This window comes from Pollicipes pollicipes, unplaced genomic scaffold (genome assembly GCF_011947565.3).
Source record: "Pollicipes pollicipes isolate AB1234 unplaced genomic scaffold, Ppol_2.1 Scaffold_4881;HRSCAF=5763_pilon_pilon_pilon, whole genome shotgun sequence".
NCBI lineage: Eukaryota > Metazoa > Arthropoda > Thecostraca > Pollicipedomorpha > Pollicipedidae > Pollicipes > Pollicipes pollicipes.
The window spans coordinates 26,586,059-26,604,074 of NW_023596576.1; the positions used below are offsets into that span (position 1 = coordinate 26,586,059).

Here is an 18,016-nt window from a genome sequence, read left to right on the forward strand (position 1 = left end):
TCTGGATACCCAGGTGACCGGTGGTCCGGCCCGTCTGGATACACAGGTGACACCGTGGTCCGGCCCGTCTGGATGCCCAGGTGACACAGTGGTCCTACCCGTCTGGATACCTAGATGACACAGAGGCCCGGCCCGTCTGGATACCGAGATGACACAGTGGCCCGGCCTGTCTGTATACCCAGGTGACACGGTGGTTCGGTCTGTTTGGATACCCAGGTGACAAAGTGGCCCGGCGGATACCCAGGTGACCATGGTCCGGCCCGTCTGGATACCCAGGTGACACGGTGTTGACCCAGTGATCGGGCCCACCTGGATCATTAAATAACCCAGCGATCTGGCCCATCTGGACAATCAGTGGACCTGGTGGTCTGGCCCATCTGACTGCCCAGGTATCGTATTGATCTGGCCCGTCAGAATGCCCAGCTAGTCTGTTGATATAACCGGAAAGTAACGGAGCAAGCGTCGGCCAGCCGTCGCTACAGCATCTGAGCGGTGCTGAAAAGGCCATATCCAGGTGGCGCTGAGATCAGCTCCGTCACCGGAGGGGCACCGATCTCCGCCTGGGACTGACAGCCGCCAACTGTCCATGTCTGCATGACATGACAGACGCGCCAGCCCTGCGGAGATACGCGGACACATGCCGGACGGTCGCGGCCTGCGGCAGCCTGACGGATCCGCCTCAGTCAGCCGGGAATGAAGGCTGCTGCCTGCAGTGCTGGTGTCTCGTTAGGCTTGATGCGTCCTCATTGCTGTTAAAGATGGCGTGTGTTGGGGTATCCGCCATCCTCGAGACCTTGGACAGACCTGATTTTACCTGAGCTTGAGGCGATGCTGGAGACGCAGCGGCGACCTCCTCATGCGGCGCCTTTGATGTTGGGCGCCATCATGGATCACATCGATTGGAAAGCTTTATTGGCTCTATAATGATGCTATTCATGGCTTCACGAGGTCGTAGAGCGTAATAGGGTGATATATCTGACTTGTGTTGGATGCTCCGGTACGAACGATGAGGCGAAGATTTGATTTATGCACGGGCCGATAGGTGGCAGTGTCAGTGCGCGTCCGCTGTTCATTTTCGGCTGCATCGATGAAAGTAACCGCGGATGACACCTTTAATTATGGATGCTGAGTGGGGCGTGCCCAGTTAAGCGCATCTCTCTGCACGAGAACCGGTCTAATTTTCGTAGTGAGCTCCAATTTTACGTTCTCCTGAAACTGGCTCAAATATCTGATGGACTAATATGTCAAGCTGGGTTGCAACGCTAAGGCAGGTTTTATTTGTACAGTTTTCTCTCTGTACTAGATGTTTCCTCCTGCCGCGCCTTGTCCACAGCCAGGAATTTGGTATGCCCCAGCTTCCCATAAAAGTACCCTTCGTCATACTGATGTCGACGTGCCAAGCACGTGCATGCCCATGGGTGTGGCCGTTCATCCGGAGATGGGATCCCAGGACCTCCGTGCCACTCGTTATCATGTCTGTCTAGGGTGCAGGCTGGTCTAGAGACACACCACCCTTGTGTCTGCTACGATGCGATCTGTGCAGGAGCTGTTTAGTGCCTGGGAGAGGGCAGACAGCCAAAACGAAAGGATGCATCATTGTACATACCTTATAAACATTGAACAGGGACCGGTCCTTTGGCACCGATTATTCTAACTCGTTCATTGCGACGTGTATTGCCGAACCTAGTAGCGGTGAGTGGCTCACGGCGAATAGTAAAGCAAGCATGCCAGAGGGAGGTGTGCTTTAGGTATTAAAGCATACCAGAGGGAGGTGTGCTTTAGGTATTATAATGCCAGAGGGAGGTGTGCTTTAGGTATTGTAGCATGCCAGAGGGAGGTGTGCTTTAGGTATTATAATGCTAGAGGGAGGTGTGCTTTAGGTATTGTAATGCCAGAGGGAGGTGTGCTTTAGGTATTATAGCATGCCAGAGGGAGGTGTGCTTTAGGTATTATAATGCCAGAGGGAGGTGTGCTTTAGGTATTATAGCATGCCAGAGGGAGGTGTGCTTTAGGTATTATAATGCCAGAGGGAGGTGTGCTTTAGGTATTATAATGACAGAGGGAGGTGTGCTTTAGGTATTATAATGTGCACGTTCACGGCGATGAGGAGTTTACGCGATGCCGTAGGAAAGTCATAAGTTTGAGCTGTCGATACAACTTTTGCGCATATTTCGTCATGAAAAAGGGGTCTGAATAACAACACAAAATCTCCGGATGACCGGTTCTCTGCGATCACTTTCACTTAACGCTTCTGGTTGACTTCACTGTTTGTGAACAAGAACCATTTGGTCATTCGGTCCTCGCTCCAAACGGCATTGACTCGAACAGTGCCGTTACAGTGTTGGAAGTCATGACAACCTCTGCACACGAACTCTGCACACTGCGCATTCGTGTCTGCGCGCGGACACTGGATTCACTGATGGCACTCGTGCCCCACCATGGCGGCCCCCCGCAGCTCTGCCTCGTGCGTCCGTGGCCGACTGGTCTGCGCTGTCCTCGCGTGTGTATAGCTGACGTCCCGTCACCACCCGGTCCGCAGACGCTCCGGCTACCAGAAGCTGTCAACGCAGTGTGACGACCCGCCGCCGGCGCCGCGCCACGAGAACGGTCAGTCCCGCCTCCCGCCCGCCGGTGGTGACCTAGCCCCGGTCACCGGGAGGGTCGGCCTCATTCGGGCCGTGGCCGGGGTCACTCCTGATGTGCGGTCAGCTGTCTGGCCTGCTGCTGGCAGACCGGCCGCTGGCGTAAGCCCGCCGGCAGGGGCTGTGTGGGGAGGCCGTTGCTGGCCGGTGGTGGGGTCTGCGTGTCAGGCTGACGTGCAATGCTTCGGAGCGGCGGCGCGCCGTGCAAGGTATGGCTGGGGGACAGTCGAAGCAGGTGGATGGCCTGGAGGTGCCGGGACTGCGCACAGTTATGGAGAGCTATGGGCGGCAACCATCGAGGCAGGTTGTTGGCCTGGAGGTGCCGGGACTGCGCACAGTTATGGGGAGCTATGGGCGGCAACCATCGAGGCAGGTGGTTGGCCTGGAGGTGCCGGGACTGCGCACAGGTGTGGGGAGCTATGGGCGACAACCATCGAGGTAGGTGGTTGGCCTGGGGGTGCCGGGACTGCGCACAGTTATGGAGAGCTATGGGCGGCAACCATCGAAGCAGGTGGTTGGCCTGGAGGTGCCGGGACTACGCACAGTTATGGAGAGCTGTGGGCGAGGCTACGCGTTTCGTCTCCTCGCCTGCACCCTGGGACTGAAGCCGTGTTCTGTGATTCGGTCCGCTGCCTGCCGGGAGACCGCGGTGCGTGAGGCAGCTCTCATCGATTGGGCTGAGAATTAGCGACGTGGACAGCGACCGCAGCCACACGCGCCGTGAGGAAATTGACTGGTTATTTATACTGAAGCTACTCGTCATGGCCCGGCTTCTCCCCATCGCTCAGCGTCGCGTCCGCCCGCAGCGAGCTGGTGTCGCGGCTTGTCGGTGCGGCGGCCGGACTCCCCCCCCCCCCCCCCGAAAGATTGATCCCGGTCTCACGGGGCCGGCCGCCCGCCGTCACCATATTGGCTGCGCCGTCCTGATTTCATTTGTCATGTGACCATCTCCGGTCGGATTCGCGGCCGAGCCGCATCGCTCCTCGGGGAGGATGTGTGGGGGGCAGGGAAAATTTCCCATCTCGGATGTCCCGGCAGCGTATGGGGTGGTACGGTGCGCCACTATTACAGCCCAGGATGGCTATAGAAAGCTTCACCAAGGCTAAATGTCAGCTATACATCGGACGCGATGGGACTAAAAACGGAGAGGCGCGGCGTTTTCATCAGCAGATGCTCCTAAGAGACCGTTGTTTGACCCATGCGCATTAATTGCAACCCCCCAGGGATGCCTGCTCAAGCGAAGGCGTGTTGTTTGTTTCTTTAAAAATTACATTGGCTCAGAGTACACCTGATAACAAGCGGATTTAGTTCACTTGCCTTATGTTACGCTTTATTGTCGGTGACAGGTATTTGTACAGCGATTTTTAATCCTCATTGATCAGAACACTGAGCGAGTGAAATAAGAACAGGTAGTCTGGCGTATTGGTTGATCGATGCTGGTGTACTTCAGCCCCACTAGTGTGCCACCTACCTGATGTTTCTTTTGTTCTTAACAAGACCCGGGACTAAATGGAAGGCTAAGTTTTGCTGCGTTTTTTCCGTTTTCGACATCCATCGTGTGCTGGGCAATAACAAGAGCGATGTTGCATGCAGGCGTTCATAACAATTGCGGAAACATGTTCCCGCCCGACACCATTCGCCCGCGCCGTGCCCGTTGCTCATGCTTTCCATCGAAACACTCCTGGAGAGGTCTGAACGGATCAAAAGTGTGCTTGAAGCGGTTGATGCGAATGCGTGTATCCACATGGTAGCCAAAGACGAACGTTCGCTCGATTCCGCCCGTGTTTTTACCGTCCGGCACCCATTGTTGACCAGGAGGCTGCCTTCTACTCTCCCTCATATTCCCCTCCCTCCCTCTCCCGCTCTCTCATTAACCAGGCCGAGCGGGCAGACAAAAGGGCGTCGTGAACTCGGACAGGAAGCGGGGTCACTTCCGGTCAAGACGGGGGGGGGGGGGGAGGCGGTAGTCTCCATTGGAGGCGCGGCGGGGTACGAAGTGGCCACGAGAAGCTGCCGAGGGCGCGGCGATCGCGGCCAGCGCCCCGGAACCGGCAGCATATCCGCATCACGCCTGCCTGAGACGCCCGACACCGAACACGCTACAGTGGCGAGGCCGAGGTCGCGGAGCCGGAGCCGGAGCCGGAGCCGGCCGACCGCCGCCTCTCCTCTGTCTGTGCCGGGACGCGGGACGGTCCGGAGGCCCTGCGGTCCGACCACCGTCTTCGCTCTGTCTGTGCCGGGACGCGGAGCGGTCCGGAAGTCCTGCAGTCCGGACGCCATCCTCTGGTTGTCCAGGCGAGTACTGTGGGCAGCCAGAGAGGCACACGGCCCCACCCGGGAGGACAGCCGTAGTGGCGGCGGCGCCGGTGTCGGGGCGGCGGCCGTCCCTCGCGGAGCGCCGGCGCAGCGCGTGGGCAGCGCCAGTGGCTGGTGCCATCGCCGGGGCCGGCCGACCCTCTCCGTTCGATGCCGGCGAGGAGACGTCGCCGGCTGCCAGTGAGGCAGGGCCAGGCTGCGTGCGAGGCAAGGCCGGGCCGACCGCACCGACAGCCAACATGATCTACGGCCTGTACATCCGGTACGACCCCGTGTCGGACGGTAGGTACCGGCTCGGCGGTGGGGCTGCCGGTCGTGGCGTGCCTTTCTGGAATAAAGGCGCGCTAATTGCTGGGTAAGCTCTTGTCCAGGACGGGAGGAAGTGATTGTAAGAATGGTGATGAAGTTGGGTCCGTCGCTGAGGGGCTTCTCCACATCCGTACTAGCACCAAACGTTTCGCGTTATTCTGCCCTGCGGTATGTGTTCTAATAATGTGTTGGAACTCTGTTTACCGGAAAAAGGCTTGCATTCTTTGTCCTAAACAAAGACTTTCGGGCAACACGTTTCCCCATATTCAAGACATTAGCGTTAAGACATCGTGTTAAAACAAACTGAGCTATGCCACCCTGAACTATGTAGCTTAGGCTTCTTGGCGCTTTCCGTGTTATTTTTTCGTTTCGCGCCACCCTTGGGGATCATGGCCCATTGTGCTGTACCTTGAAACCGTTCATTAAAGTTCAGGTTTGTATGGCTTGTAGAATAATCAGCCGCCTTTATTGGCACTGCCCCTGCACGCGCGAAGCAGATTGACGTCATTGTAACGGCTATTCCTCGACAGAACGCTATCGAAATCGCTTATCATTCCATTTGCCGTTGTGTTCAACGTCGGGCCAATTACCGGGCGGCTGGTGCTGGTCCGTGGCGGTAAGCGCGGCGGCGGCCGTGTCATCGCCTGCTGTCGGAGCCAGCCGCTGGCCAGGCTTCACGTGCCACCGGGGCGGCGCAGCGCTGCTGCCGGCTTGAACGGGCGGCCGGCGCGAAGGACATGGTCACCGTTTGGTCAGCTGGAGTTGTTTAGGCTGGCGCCGCCCTGTTAAGTGTCTGAAAATAAGGTAGGGTTCATATTGCACGTGACATATCCCCATCTTGTGTCCTTGATTTGGCCTTTATTTTTGTTGTTCATTCTCTGTGGCAGATGAGACTGTTTGCTGCCCAAATTGCTAAAGCATTCTAAACATGCCACATTGTCATTACTTTGCTCGGCAGATCGCTAAAGGTGATACGTTCGCAGGCTTGCGCAAGTTTCCCTGCCCGATTTTCTGAAAGGCGAGTTGCAAGTCGTTTTCGCCTTCGACAGCTGCTGACCTCTGGTGGCCCGGACCGCCACACTCAGGCTGGCGGCCGGCGTTTCTGTTTGATATACATTGGGGGTGCCTGCCGGTGTCCCAGGGCCAGGATTAAAGGCCCCGTATTATCTCTCCGGCACATGACTTCTGGCACTGGAGCGACCGGCGGATCAGACCGGGCGTCGGGGAGGCCGGCTGATCAGGCTGGGTGTCGGAGAGGCCGGTGGATCAGGCCGGACGCCGGAGGGGCTGGTGGATCAGGCCGGGCGCCGGAGAGGCCGGCGGATCAGGCCGGGCGTCGAAGAGGCCGGTGGATCAGGCCGGGCGTCGAAGAGGCCGGCGGATCAGGCCGGGCGTCGGAGAGGCCGGCGGATCAGGCCGGGCGTCGGAGAGGCCGGTGGATCAGGCCGGGCGTCGGAGAGGCCGGAGCATCAGGCCGGACGCCGGGGAGGCCGGCGGGTCGTACCGGGCGCCGGGGAGGCCGGCGGGTCATACCGGGCGCCGGGGAGGCCGGCGGGTCATACCGGGCGCCGGGGAGGCCGGCGGGTCATACCGGACGCCGGGGAGGCTAGGCCTCGCCAGCCGCCCAGCAGCGGATTCACCGCTGATTGGCTCAACAGGCGTGAGGGGCCCTACACCGATACTGCCGAATGGCTCCCCGTGAACGGGCCGGCGGGCCCGTCCAGGCCCGCCCGGCTGGCCTGGACGTTTTCGGTCGCTGCGTGAGCCAACGAGCTGGGTCAGGACTGCTTAACGGCTGTGCTTCAACTGGTACCCCGTTCAATACTGCTCATACCTTCCGTGCTTCCGATGTGGGAAAATTTGTCGGAGTCAGTGCCGCTGAAACCTTCGTGTGAGTGAATCAGCTGAGTCAGCGCCGCTTACAGTCTCCCCGGGAGCGCAGCCGGCGCCATGTGCTGTCAGTTTCTCGTGGGGGCGTTATTGAGGACCAATACCGCTGACACTCGCGATATGGGAGAACTATCATCTGTGAGACTGGGCTTCGATCGTGGCGTCTGGTGCTGCCGGCGGGGTGAGAACGGCGCCCAGTGACTGAGCTGCGAGAACAGCTCCCCATCCGCAACATAGGCACTGAGGTCGTTGCGGCAGATGCCTGTGACGCGTGATGTCAGGTATCTGCGCCACGATCGGGCGGAAACTGTGAGCTTGTAGCTGTTTGTGTGTGACATGCGATGTTACTGGTGTGCGTGTGGAAGACTACCATTGATTAGCTTCTAGGAAGGCATGCTGCCAGTGAAGAACTGTCCTCATATTTGTATGTGTGTGAGTGCGTCGGTGTGCGTGCGTGCGTGCGTGCGTGCGTGCACACGCGTGTGTGTGCGTACGTGCATGTGTGTGTGTGTGTGTGTGCGCGTGTGCGTGCGTGCGTGCGTGCGTGTGTGCGTGCTTGCGTGCGTGCGTGCGTGCGTGCGTCCCCTGGTGTGACGGCGTCTGACGCGGCCGCCGCCCGTCCGCAGAGGAGGCGGACACGGATCAGGAGACGGACCGACTGCTGGGCCAGCAGCGCACGGTCGGCGCCGACCCGGCTGGCCTGGACAAGGTGCGTACAGAGCCGCGGCCGCCCTCCCACGGCTCAGCGGCGCTCCGGTGCCATGTGAACCCCGCTTCGGTTAGCTCTCTCCGCTCTCCTCGTACTTTTGTGTCGGCCGGAAATAATACAGGGATTCTTTTCGTGTGGATCTTGGAAACACACCAAGTTAAACTTAAATTTGACCTAAACAGATAGGTTCTTCTCCCATATTCACTTAAACACGCATTTCTTTGCGCGCGTAATCCCTCCGTAGGACTGCCTGCAGTTCACCAGTCGATATGGTTTACTTGTGGCGCACCATTTTTCCGACCTTTTCATTTCGGCCCGAATGGCAATACTCGCCGTGGGTAATTTGTCAGAAGTTGGACGGCCGTCCCCAGCGGGCGGGGAAGCTCACCGGCTCTGCTGCGAAGCCGGGGCCTGCCAGCCGGGCGGCGGTGGCGCTGTTTTTGTGCCGCGCTGTGTAATGGCCGGCGGGTCTGATTGGACGGCTGTCGGGACGGCCGGGAGCCATCGGGGAACCTGCCGGCCGTGCGGGGCCGGGGTCCCGCCGGGGCCCCGCGGCCTCCGTCCCGGCTCAGACGGCAGGCCCGGCTGAGTCCGCCGCGTGCGTTGCAGGCCGTTGTCGGCGCCGGGCGCGGCGAACCCGCGCGTGTGAGTAGTGTGAGCGCGAGTGGTGCGGGGCGGTGGAGGCAGGCCCGCGTGAGCGCGGTGCCGTTCGCTGGCCGGCCGCAGGTGTCGCGCCGGCGGACAGGTGGCCGGCTCCCAGCGGCGGCGCCAGTGTGCGCCGCCCGGCCGCCGGCGCAGCATGGGGCTCGGCGAGCCGCCGGCGCGCCGGCCCGCGGTGAGTGCTGGCCCGCGCTGGCCTGTGCTGGCCCGCCCGGCCGGCGGTGGCGGCCACGCTCGGTGTCCGGCCGGCTCGGTGGGGGTCTGTCGTGCCAGGGGCGGGGTTTTCCGGCTGGTGTTGGTGATCAGGAGTCTCCTGGCTGTAATCGTTTGGGTGGCCGAGTTCGGCGTGCGTGTTTGGTTTGTATGGCTGCTGCTGTCCGGTGGCGGGTGGAGCCCACGCGGGGCGGCGCTGCCGCGTGCGGCCCGTGCCAGCCGTGACGCGACGGCTGCTCGGCGGCCGTGCGTGTTCATAATGGCCGTATCGTCAGCTGTCCCGCCAGCCGATGGTAAATCCGACGCGCAGTCCAGAGACGTCGTGACAGACGGCCGCAGAGGCGACGCCGTGACAGACAGCCGCGGAGGAGACGCCGTGACAGACAGCCGCGGAGGAGACGCCGTGACAGACAGCCGCGGAAGAGACGTGGTGACAGACAGCCGCGGAGGCGACGCCGTGACAGACAGCCGCGGAGGCGACGCCGTGACAGACAGCCGCGGAGGCAGCGCCGTGACAGACAGCCGCGGAGGCGACGCCGTGACAGACAGCCGCGGAGGCGACGCCGTGACAGACAGCCGCAGAGGCGATGCCGTGACAGACAGCCGCGGAGGAGACGCCGTGACAGACAGCCGCGGAGGCGACGCCGTGACAGACAACCGCAGAGGCGATGCCGTGACAGACAGTCGCGGAGGAGACGCCGTGACAGACAGCCGCGGAGGAGACGCCGTGACAGACGGCCGCGGAGGCGACGCCGTGACAGACAGCCGCGGAAGAGACGCCGTGACAGACAGCCGCGGAGGCGGCGCCGTGACAGACAGCCGCGGAGGCGGCGCCGTGACAGACAGCCGCGGAGGTGGCGCCGTGACAGACAGCCGCGGAAGAGACGCCGTGACAGACGGCCGCGGAGGCGACGCCGTGACAGACGGCCGCGGAGGCGGCGCCGTGACAGACGGCCGCGGAGGCGGCGCCGTGACAGACGGCCGCGGAGGCGGCGCCGTGACAGACAGCCGCGGAGGCGGCGCCGTGACAGACAGGCGCGGAAGAGACGCCGTGACAGACGGCCGCGGAGACGACGCCGTGACAGACAGCCGCGGAGGAGACGCCGTGACAGACAGCCGCGGAGGCGACGCCGTGACAGACAGCCGCGGAGGCGACGCCGTGACAGACAGCCGCGGAGGCGACGCCGTGACAGACAGCCGCGGAGGCGACGCCGTGACAGACAGCCGCGGAGGAGACGCCGTGACAGACGGCCGCGAAGGCGGCGCCGTGACAGACGGCCGCGGAAGAGACGCCGTGACAGACGGCCGCGGAAGAGACGCCGTGACAGACAGCCGCGGAGGCGACGCCGTGACAGACGGCCGCGGAGGCGACGCCGTGACAGACGGCCGCGGAAGAGACGCCGTGACAGACAGCCGCGGAGGCGACGCCGTGACGGACGGCCGCGGAAGAGACGCCGTGTGCGGCGGGCTCCAAATCGGAGGGCTATCGTCTGTAAAGCAGATGTGTACGGCTTGTTTGCACCCAGCCGAGAACCGTCGGCACGTTTGTGCGTGATTGCGGCTGGTGGGTAGAATCACGTTACTCGCGGAGGAGTGACTCGGCCGTGTTTGATGCCGGGGCTCCATTAATCGTGCTCAGTCGTGCCTGTCATTGACTTTCACTGCGGTCTGGGTGGCGGGAGTTGAACCCGGACAGGCAATCCGCGACCATGCTGCTAAAAAACAGGTCTGAGTCAGGCAGCTTGCCTCCTGCAAGTCTGTGACAGGAGGGGATGGCTGACGCCCTGGCTCAAGAACAGTGTATAAAGTCTCTCCTTAAGCTGAGTATCGAGGTACGTGACGCCACCACTCTCAGCGTGGCGCAAGGCTCAGTCGCGGGGCGCACGTCTGCAGCGGCTCCAGGGCCACGTGAGGCAAGGCTCCAGGGCCACGTGATGCTCGGCTCCAGGGCCACGTGACGCTCGGCTCCAGGGCCACTCAGGGCGCTCGGCTCCAGGGCCACGTGACGCTCGGCTCCAGAGCCACTCAGGGCGCTCGGCTCAGGGCCACGTGAGCTCGGCCAGCCACGTGACGCTCGGCTCCAGAGCCACGTGACGCTCGGCTCCAGAGCCACGTGACGCCGGCTCCAGGGCCACGGACGCTCGGCTCCAGGGCCACGTGACGCTCGGCTCCAGGGCCACTCGGCGCTCGGCTCCAGAGCCACGTGACGCTCGGCTCCAGAGCCACGTGACGCTCGGCTCCAGGGCCACGTGACGCTCGGCTCCAGGGCCACGTGACGCTCGGCTCCAGAGCCACGTGACGCTCGGCTCCAGGGCCACGTGACGCTCGGCTCCAGAGCCACGTGACGCTCGGCTCCAGAGCCACGTGACGCCCGGCTCCAGAGCCACGTGACGCTCGGCTCCAGGGCCACGTGACGCTCGGCTCCAGAGCCACTCAGGGCGCTCGGCTCCAGGGCCACGTGACGCTCGGCTCCAGAGCCACGTGACGCTCGGCTCCAGAGCCACGTGACGCTCGGCTCCAGGGCCACGTGACGCTCGGCTCCAGGGCCACGTGACGCTCGCTCCAGAGCCACTCGGCGCTCGGCTCCAGGGCCACGTGACGCTCGGTCCAGGCCACGTGACGCTGGCTCCAGGGCCACGTGACGCTCGGCTCCAGGGCCACGGCGCTCGGCTCCAGGGCCACGTGACGCTCGGCTCCAGGGCCACGTGACGCTCGGCTCCAGGGCCACGTGACGCTCGGCTCCAGGGCCTCGCGGCGCTCGGCTCCAGGGCCACGTGACGCTCGGCTCCAGGGCCACGTGACGCTTGGCTCCAGGGCCACGTGACGCTTGGCTCCAGAGCCACGTGACGCTTGGCTCCAGGGCCACGTGACGCCCGGCTCCAGGCCCACGTGACGCTCGGTTCCAGAGCCACGTGACGCTCGGCTCCAGGGCCACGTGACGCTTGGCTCCAGAGCCACGTGACGCTTGGCTCCAGGGCCACTCAGGGCGCTCGGCTCCAGGCCCACGTGACGCTCGGTTCCAGAGCCACTCAGGACGCTCAGTGTTGGGGACTGTGCTCGGCTATTGCCGGCAGAGTTGTGCCGCGTGCGTGCGGGAGCTATGCGGGCAGTGCGCCGTGTTGTGTGGCGCCTCGCTGACGGTGTCGATCGATGCCCGCTGTCAGCCGGTGCTGTTGGCCTGTTTGCGCGCGGTGATCCACAGCCGGTCCGAGTGAGGGCCGCACGCGTCACCCCCGCGCCGTACATGCGGGCCGAACTGCGTGGCGCGGCTCCACTGTCAGAGGCGTCACCCCCCAGACCGTGTCCCGCCTATCGCGCAGGCACCCTGACCTCCCCAGGGACCTCCTCCCCACTGACTTCCCCAGGGACCTCCTCCCCACTGACCGCCTCAGCGACCACCTCCCCATTGACAGCCCCAGGGACCTCCATCCCACTGATCTTCCCAGAGACCTCCTCCCCACTGACCTCCCCGGGAACCTCCTCCCTATTGACCTCCCAAGGGACAAGGGACTATTGACCTCCCCACTGATCTTCCCAGGGACCTCCTCCGCACTGACATCCCTGGGGACCTCCCCCCACCGACCTCCCTAGGGACCTCCTCCCCACTGACGGCCGGAGGGACCGTCCACCCCTCCGCAGTGCAGGAGGGGCGGCCGCTGACCGACGCCGGCATGCCGTTCGCACGCAGAGCTGGCGGAAGTCGCGGCCGCGCATCCCCAAGTCCCACACGACGGGCGAGCTGGCTCCCGCATCACCGAGCGTGGCCGACGCTCGGCTGAAGGTGACGCCCCCCCCCCCCCGTACTCTCACTCCCCCGCTCTCGCTGTGTGTATGTGCCCCCTCCCCCCCCCCACTCCCGCATGGTACCGCCCTGCATGGTACCTTATCACTGCCACCGTGTACTCCAGCGCTGGGCTGGACACGGATGTTACCCCCCCCCCCCTCCCCCCCCCCACCCGCCGCCATCACCGCCAACCGTACACTTCAGCGCTGTGATGAACACGGATGTCACCCCCCCCCCCTCCTCCCACCCCACCCGCCGCCATCACCGCCGGCCGCGTACTCCAGCGCTGTGATGAACACGGATGTCACCCCCCCCCCCCCCCTCCTCCCACCCCACCCGCCGCCATCACCGCCGGCCGCGTACTCCAGCGCTGTGCTGGACTCGGATGTCACCCCCCCCCCCCTCCTCCCACCCCACCCGCCGCCATCACCGCCGGCCGCGTACTCCAGCGCTGTGCTGGACTCGGATGATGACACAGCACCGCCGAGCACGTCTGCATGCCATGCCGTGCACGCCGGCTTTGCCGCTCGCTCGGGAGGACGCGTCGGTGTTCCGCCTGCAGGTGGCGGCGCTCATGGCGTGCATGGTCTTGCCGCTGGAACCCACCCGTTAGGAGCAGACCCGCTGTATGGACCTGTTTCTGTTTGGACCGCGGGCAGCTGTCGCAGCCGGTCTGACGGCGTGTGCTGCGTTCTCTGTCGTCGCGCTCTCCGTCCCGCGCTATGGCATGCAGTTGCAGTGTTGTGGTCGTGTAGCGTCCCGTCACGGTGGCCGCTGCTCGCCTAGCGGCTGCAGTGTGATCTTCTTTGCAAGCTTTTTTTATACATAACATCGTCAACCGAACGGCCACCCAGCTCTTTGTGTAGGGGTTGCCACTGGCAACTGAGAACCACAAACGAGTGACGGCCCTAAAACCCCACTCAGCGTCGCGAGGGATGGTACTCGTTACGCCCGTCACAGCAATGAAGTGACCATGTCCTGGCTGTGCTGTGCCGCCCACTGATCGTGCGTCCGTCTTCCAGGAGAGAGATGCCGTCAGAAAGAGGGGCAAGTCGAAGGAAGGTACGTGAAGATGCCTGGCGGCCTGGGCCTACCCGACTGCGTATGTCTGGAATTTATTGCCGCCGTTCTGTTGACAGACGTTAGACCATATCGTCGAGAGGTGTGCAGCCCGAACCTCTCGCGTTGGGTACTGTGAAAGGCTAGGGAATGGTGGTCAGTGCTGGTTTATTCGAACATGTTATTTCCAGATGTTCAGTTATGATCAGTATCTTTTGTTTAGAACGAATTTTATGCTCACGTCTGCGAACCCGAAGCTGGTTAAGCGCAATGATAATGTTGACTTGTGTGCCGGGCGAAGGAACAGGCATCACGCCACCGCCGTCAGGCGCCCAAACTAACGACAACTGTACCGTCTGACTCTGGGGCAAGATTGCATTGTGGTACTGAATGATTTTACGCTTGTTTGGACTGTTTTGAAAACTTAATATCTTGTTTTGTCGGCCGTAAGGGTGCGGAGCGAATGGCTTGCGTAGGAGTTCGATTATGGATTTGATGTATGTGTTATAGTGCGGTTGTAGGCATGAATTCTGCGTGCTTCTTGCCCCCCTAAGTCAGTTAAGCATTCCAAATAATCACGTTATTGTTTCGTGTAGCTTCACAGGTGTGCGCACCAGATGCGTTAACCGCTCAAAATTACGCGTAAGCATTAACGCAATGTATAAAATATAATAACGCCATACGTAATAACGCGACGGTACATCTGACACTTGATAACGCACACTGTAAATGCATAACGCTGGCTGTCGTTCTCTGCTGCCGCGGGGTCCGTTCGGCCTTCCTTTACGCTGCTGGTAAGTGACGACGAGGTGGTCCCTTTTTGTCTCCTTTTTGTCTCCGTATTATACGGCGGCACGATACGCCAGGAGCCAACCAAGCTCCGAATGACCCCGAATAGAAGGTCTTGGTTCTAGATGCAGGATAAGAGAAACGCTGCCAATGAAGCCCGCAATGGTTTACAACGCGGCGCTGGTGAATGTCTTGGGTCAATAAGCATGTCGTCACAAACTGTCGAGAGCATCTGCCATCCTCCTCAAAAGCCATCAGCTACTTGTGCACCATCTGCAATCAACGAACACCGGAGCTGGCACGACACCCCAGAGTGTGACCACTTAGCCTGTGCTGTCGCCTCGACCCCCCAGCCTGCCGCGCCCCGGCCAGCGTATTTACAGCCCAGTCTGACCCCGTCGCCAAGCCCTGGCCAGCGTGTCTACAGCCCAGTCTGACCCCGTCGCCATGCCCCGGCCAGCGTGTCTACAGCCCAGTCTGGCCCCGTCGCCACGCCCCGGCCAGCGTGTCTACAGCCCAGTCTGACCCCGTCGCCACGCCCCGGCCAGCGTGTCTACAGCCCAGAATGACCCCGTCGCCAAGCCCTGGTCAGCGTGTCTACAGCCCAGTCTGACCCCGTGCCGCGCCGCAGTGTACATCCACGAACCGGCAGTACTGATCGAGGGCGTGCTGTTCCGGGCGCGCTACCTCGGCTCCACGCAGCTCGTCTGCGACGGCCAGCCCACCAAGGCGACGCGAATGCTGCAGGCCGAGGAGGCCGTCTCCCGCATCAAGGTGGGCAGACCGGGCTGCCGGCGCGTGCGCGCGCACGGCCACTCCTCGCTGCCCGCCGCTCCTTCCCTCTCTGTGCGGCGCCGGCCCGCTCCGCCGGCTGCCGTGTGCCTGCTATGTGCTGGACCCGCGCTCTTCGCCGTGCTGAGGGGTCGCTGCTGAGGACCAGACCAGGGGCGGGACGAAGAAGGGGGGGGGGGGGGGAATCGAGCAGACCGGCGGCGGTGGAACGACGCTCGCGCGCCGGCCGGCCTCAGCCGTCCCGCGTCGGCGCAGGTGTTCGTCGCCGTCACGGCGGCCCGGCGGACGGACTGAGTCATCGACTCACATTTCCGGCAGCCTGGTGTACACGGCGCGACTGGGGAGGGCCCCTCTTCTTTGGGTTCTCCGCGTGCCGCCGCCGACTGCATGCCCCCGCACCGCTTCCACTGTCTGGGAGGACGTTGAGGCGTAGGCAATGGCTTGTGTGCGGCCGGATGGCTTGCCGGACGCATGGTGTGGGTTTGCACCGCCCCAGTCGTCGCTTGGGAGCCGTGGCGGGCCGCAACCCGACCGGCCACCACCGGCCCTCTGCCATTTCAAGGGCCTCGCAGTTGAATCACGGCTCATCGGACGCTGGCTGATTGGCCCCGGCAGCCGTCTGCTAGCCTCCGCCACCGAACAAATGCCGGGGTTCTGCCGCCCCGGTGCGTCACCGATCACAGCGGCGGGGCAGGGCAGGGGTGGCCGGGCGGGAACGCCGCCCCGCCCCGCCGGCCTGGCAGATCTTTGCTGGGGGACTTGATCGGGGCAGGGGCGAACACTGACAGGCAGATGACCTGTAGCGCGTGGTCTGCGCCTCAGGCCCGGCGAAAGGGATCTGACGCGGAAGGGGCGCCACTACTTGCTTCCAAACCGCGTGAACACTGGCACCACTGCCTTGGCTTGGTGGCGTGGACGCTAGCACCACTTGCTTGGCGTGGTGGCGTGGACGCTGGCACCATTTGCTTGGCGTGGTGGCGTGGACGCCGGCACCGCCTGCTTGGTGTGGTGGCGCGGACGCTGGCACCACTTGCTTGGCGTGGTGGCGTGGACGGTGGCACCTCTCGCTTGGCGTGATGGCGTGAAATGTGAACGCTGACATCAGCTGTCGAGATGGGAGGCTGGCGGTGGCGGCCCCGGCAGCGCTGGAGTGGGTGTTGTCGGCGGCCGCTGGTCGTGGACGGACCGGGGCCGGCGCCCTCGGCTGCTGCGCTGGCTTGGCGCCTGGACGGCCGCTTGCTGTTGGTCTGCTGCACTCTGCTCGGGCCGTGCCTGCTTGCCAACTTCGTTACACCCTCCCAGCCCTCTGCCGTCCGCCCCCGCCCCCGATCCTCGCCCCAGAGCCCCACCTGCGCTTGCGTCGGTGCCTGCCCGCTCTTCGGTTAGCTGACGTCACGGCATTTCAAATCGCTTGCATGGTTGTCTCGCCGGCACTGAGGCGGCAGCGACCGCCCGTCAGTCGCTCTAGTGCAGACGTTACGCTGGCCACTGCGTGCAACAGCACGCCGCGCCGGTGTGATTTTTCTTTCCGGTGGGTCACAGTGTGAGCGGTTGTGCAGAATAGCCGTGCGGGCCTTGTACTCGTGACCTGAGAATTTCAGGTCTCTGTAGTGTCTCCCTTGTAACAATACTTGATCATTTCTTGCTATGCCTGACGGCGTTTGCGTTGAGCTTGCCTAATAAGCGTCGTGAGAGTATCTGGCTGTGTCAAGCCGGCCGTTGGTTTTGCTTCACGCCAAACATAACGGGCGTCCATGACGTCGTATTTGTTCGGAGACTCCAGCCGTGTCGTTTACCAGTCTCTGTAGTGCGGCACGCGGCGAGCCGTCGAGCAATGTGTGCTGGCCGACGCGCGTGGCGGCACACCGACCGGCCGTGTCTGCCGCAGACGGCCGACGCCGAGACGCAGTCGCTGCCCTCGCTATCCTCGTCCTCGCCGCGCCTGCGTCCGCCCATCGCCTCCCTCTCCTGCGACATGGCGGCCGCGCTGGCCGGCGGCCGGCGCGTGCCTTCGCCGCCGCCTTCGCCGCCGCCGCCGCCGCCGCCGCCGGCCGCGCACTCGACGCCGGTGACGCCGGCCACACCGCCGTCGCCGGCGCCCGGGCGCGGACGGCGGCCGGCCGGCGGCGCCGCCTCCCCGGCCGGCAGCCTGCCGTCGCCGGCCGGGCGCCAACTCTCGGTGCGCTGTTCGCCGCCGGCCGGCCGGCCCGGATCGCCGCTCTACCAGGAGCTGGAGCCGGGCCGAGCCGTCTCGCCGCCGGCGGCGCCCGGCTCCCTCTTCCACCTGCGCTACCTGGGCGCCATGGAGCTGGACGAGCGGCCCGGCGACAGGCGCCGCCGCCGCCCCAAGAAGGACATGGTCCAGGAGGCCATCGCCAAGATCCGGGTAAGGCGGTCTCGCCGGCCGGCAGAGCGGACTGACGCGCCGATCCGCCGGCGGAGCGCCCCCTGGCGGAGCGCGGCGGCGGCTCGGCCGGGGCTGCCCTCCGTCAGCGGGCAGCCGCACCAGGCGGCCTCCTCCGCTGGAAGGGCCGGGGGGCCGGCTGGAGCGCTCAGTCCACGCGGCTGGACGCGCCCGGTGGCGCCGGGGCACCGGCGCCGATTGGCGGCTCACGCCCACGTGATCGCTGGGGCCGTACCAGCCCAATGTCACGTGCTCTGTATGATGAGACGGGCAGCCGTCGTTCGGCGGCCAGTCCGGTGCCCTTCGGCTCTGTGGTTTTGGCTGGCGGCAGGCATGCAGTGTCGCAAATTTATGACGGGCTGCTGATGACCTGGGGCGGGATCGAGCACCGGCCATCAATTCTTCTGTGGAGCTTCTCCAGGTTATCACGCCCTCGTAATGGGATTTGG

General features: G+C 63.6%; 1 protein-coding gene across 1 annotated transcript in view; it reads left to right on the forward strand.

The window, feature by feature from the left end:
- The window catches only part of LOC119100183 (amyloid-beta A4 precursor protein-binding family A member 1), a 55,237-nt gene that overhangs the window by 30,195 nt on the left and 7,026 nt on the right, over positions 1-18,016 (forward strand). Inside the window, exons 8-13 of the mRNA XM_037223293.1 lie at positions 2,540-2,607; positions 7,784-7,866; positions 12,428-12,520; positions 13,546-13,585; positions 15,003-15,283; positions 17,400-17,549. Coding sequence (XP_037079188.1) covers positions 2,540-2,607; positions 7,784-7,866; positions 12,428-12,520; positions 13,546-13,585; positions 15,003-15,283; positions 17,400-17,549 — 715 coding nt within the window. The remainder of the gene's footprint in view (positions 1-2,539; positions 2,608-7,783; positions 7,867-12,427; positions 12,521-13,545; positions 13,586-15,002; positions 15,284-17,399; positions 17,550-18,016) is intronic.